The sequence below is a fragment of the Benincasa hispida genome, chromosome 4 (assembly GCF_027475165.1).
Source record: "Benincasa hispida cultivar pf3 chromosome 4, pf3_genome.v1.1, whole genome shotgun sequence".
NCBI lineage: Eukaryota > Viridiplantae > Streptophyta > Magnoliopsida > Cucurbitales > Cucurbitaceae > Benincasa > Benincasa hispida.
The window spans coordinates 2,862,513-2,865,475 of record NC_143481.1 but is presented as its reverse complement, the minus strand read 5'-3'; the positions used below and the strand labels follow the sequence as shown (position 1 = coordinate 2,865,475).

The window sequence follows — 2,963 nt, the reverse complement described above, 5'->3', positions numbered from 1 at the left end:
TTGATATATTATATTAATTTTATGAAAGAAATAAATATTTGAATATAATTCAAATATTATTTATATGAATATGATTCATATAGAAACTATATGTTAAAATTAATGGGAATATGATTCATATTAAATTTATATATAGTTTTATAAGATAAATAAATATTTGAATGTGATTCATATTACATTTATATAGTTTGATGAGAGATAATTATTTGAATGTGATCCAAATATTATTTATATGAATGTGGTTGATATAAAAACTATATATTAAAAATTAATATGAATATAATTCATATTAATACTATAGGTTATTTGAGAGAATAACAAACTATAAGTTATGTTATATGTGATATAACATATAGTTTTATATATATATATATATTAAAATGGTTAATATATATTAAATTCAAATTTTGAGTTTGAATTTAATTTTACAACTCCGTTTGGGAGTTATTCTCTCAAAATTTTGGTTGAAAATAAGAGAAAGTAGTTTCCCTTATTATCTCAATCACGTAAAAACAAGAGAGAGAAAGGATGAACATCTTCTTCATCCTCTCAATCTCTCTTTGTGTATTTCTTCCTCTCTCAGAAATCTCTTTTAAACAAAGATCTCCCTTCGCCAAAATTATTCCAAGTGAGCCCACAAAACTCCGCTGTAATTCTCACCTTAAGAATAAAGAGGAAGATCTCGTGGTGGCATCCTTTTCCTTGTTGTTGTCGCTGCATTCATGGTGCCGAGTTCGAAAGATCGAAAGAAGCAGTTCATGTTCATGCTATATAAAGGAAGCAAGAAGATGGTGTCTTCAAAGGTATGTAATATCCTATCCCTCTTATCTATTTTCATCATAGTACAAGTATGCTTAGATTAATTATGGTTATCCTTGTGTTTCTGTCACTTTGGATTACTTTATATATTTTGTAAAAATAAATTTAGAAACAACGATATCTAATTGCTTCCGTTGTAGAGAATTTCAATCCCTTCAATTTTGCCACTTGGGTCTATCCCTACCATGGGTGGCCTTGAAGAGCTTGTATTTAGCAAGCCAAGCCCGATCAGCTCTAATGATGGGCCTGTGAAGAGGTTGTTCACAGCTTTTAAAAAGAAGAAAGCGAAGCAAAAGGGTGAAAGTTTAGCCACAAAGCCCTTGAAGAAAAGGATTATTGTAGAAAGGAATGGAGGTAAGGTGGCCATACTTGAGGCCAACCTTGTCGATTTAGAAGAGGAAGAAGAAGTTATGTCACTCAAATGAAAATCAAAGAACGCCCACGTTGAGCCATCTATCGAATGTGTGGAAGGAAACATTTGGTGCAGTGAAGAAGAAGTCGTCCTCCCTCCATTCTGTGTAGAGTAGTTGGCAACCAAGATGCCTGAAAAGACAAAAAAAAAAAAATGAGGACAAGTATCCAAAAGCTGAAAGAGGATGCCCAAAACCTCATTGCTGCGACCAACTTTGAGAAAGAATTACGCAATGAAGAGATTGCAGAAGTAGGCGTTGCGGCCAAAACTAGGCCTTATGTGCCAAAAGTGGTGATGGATAGGGTGGAGGAGGCCACTGAAGAATTGGAGCAAGAAATGCAAGAAGAAAGTGACGAGGGGAAGCAATCTAAGGTTGAACGCATCTAGAAAAACATTAAAAAGAGAAGATAAGAGAAAAATAAGGAGAAAGAGATGACAGAAGTAGAGAAAAAAAGAAAGAAAAATTGAAAAAAGAAAAAGAGTGAGAAACAGACGACGAACAAAAAGCCTGCAGAAAAAAAAGAAGGATAAGGAGGTTGGAGAAGGAAGCATGGTGCTTAAAAACCCTAAGAAGAAAAAGAAAGATAAAGGAAAAGAAAAGATGGTGGAAGAAGAGGCACCAGAAGAAGAGGACTCGCCCAAGCTATTATTGGAGATGGGATTTTCCTCTAAAGATGCATCAGTGCTAGCATTCATCACTGGTATAATTGATGTGTTGGGCTAGTATATGTATTGTGAGGGACCCAACACACTCAGGCCAGCTGTCGAGAATGATACTTGCTCGATGCTAGCTGCTTCCATGCACCTCATAGTTGGTACATTAAAATGAAGGTGAGTAATGAGGATCGACGCATCACAAATAAAGAATACATCTCCAATGTCTAGGCTTAAATAAAAATCCGGCTAAGACAAGAGTTGAGTTTTGAAGGATACTTGCTCGATGTTGGCTGCCTCCATGCACCCTATAGTTGGTATGTCAAAATGAAGGTGAATTACTCGAATTAACACTGAAGTTCTAGGAAAAAAAAATTGTATTTTCTACACCAAAACAAAGTATAGATTGTTAATGGAACGAAAACTGATTACACCAACAGAAATAGCAAAAACAGTCAAATTTGTACACCAAAAATCGAACAACACACTAAGAACAACAATCCAACAAAATTCTGATTATACCAACATAAAAAATAGTCCAACAAACATAATCAAACAACATTCTAAAAAATTTGTACACTCAAAATAGTCAAACAGTAGTCCAACAAACTTTGAGATAACATAATTTGAGAGGAAACAAACTTTAAGATAACAAACTAAAAACCAATAATAATAACTCCCCTTCTACACCATTTAACAACCAACATAATCATTTTACCTCCTACACATATCATATCGGATAGGGGAGATTCGAATTTCGGACATACCTTGGATATGAGGAAGACAACAGCAAAAATGGGACAAAAATACGGCCCATGGCAAGACTGACGTCCGATGGGACAAGAAGGAGGCGAGAGCATGGATTGTGAGTTTTCGATGAGAGCATGACTGACTGGCGACGGCGAAAAGGCGTGTGTCGCGTGACTGACTGGCGACGACGATCGACAAGGAAGACTGAGGAGATCGAGGGTGCCTGTCGACTGAGTCTGAGTTTGATCGTGGGTGAGGGAGAGTTTGGAGGGATTGTGAGATGAAAAATGAGGCGGGCGCAGGAGCACTTAGGATTACTTAGGTTATT

General features: G+C 35.8%; 1 protein-coding gene across 3 annotated transcripts; it reads right to left on the bottom strand.

The window, feature by feature from the left end:
• Positions 1 to 792: 792 nt before the first annotated feature.
• LOC120076622 (uncharacterized) lies at positions 793 to 2,963 on the bottom strand. Of its 3 annotated transcripts, none has more exons than XR_005481585.2 (3): positions 2,653 to 2,945; positions 1,852 to 2,193; positions 793 to 1,362 (listed from the first exon to the last, which is right to left on the bottom strand). XR_005481585.2 is itself a non-coding variant. In XM_039030500.2 (3 exons), the coding sequence occupies exons 1-3, from the start codon at positions 2,769 to 2,771 to the stop codon at positions 941 to 943; spliced, it is 570 nt and encodes a 189-aa protein (XP_038886428.2). In that variant the 5' UTR covers positions 2,772 to 2,945; the 3' UTR covers positions 793 to 940. The 3 variants fall into 3 exon arrangements, 1 of the variants encoding a protein (XP_038886428.2); XM_039030500.2 differs by having other exon boundaries at positions 2,165 to 2,193; XR_005481586.2 differs by lacking the exon at positions 1,852 to 2,193 and having other exon boundaries at positions 2,653 to 2,963.

Excerpts from the sequence above, each read along its gene's own strand:
- LOC120076622 (XM_039030500.2), bottom strand. The coding sequence starts at position 2,771 with ATGCTCTCATCGAAAACTCACAATCCATGCTCTCGCCTCCTTCTTGTC. Across the intron at positions 2,194-2,652 it reads TTGTCTTCCTCATATCCAAG|GGTGCATGGAGGCAGCCAAC; the intron begins GTATGTCCGAAA and ends TACCAACTATAG. Across the intron at positions 1,363-2,164 it reads AGGCAGCCAACATCGAGCAA|GCATCTTGGTTGCCAACTAC; the intron begins GTATCCTTCAAA and ends TTGTCTTTTCAG.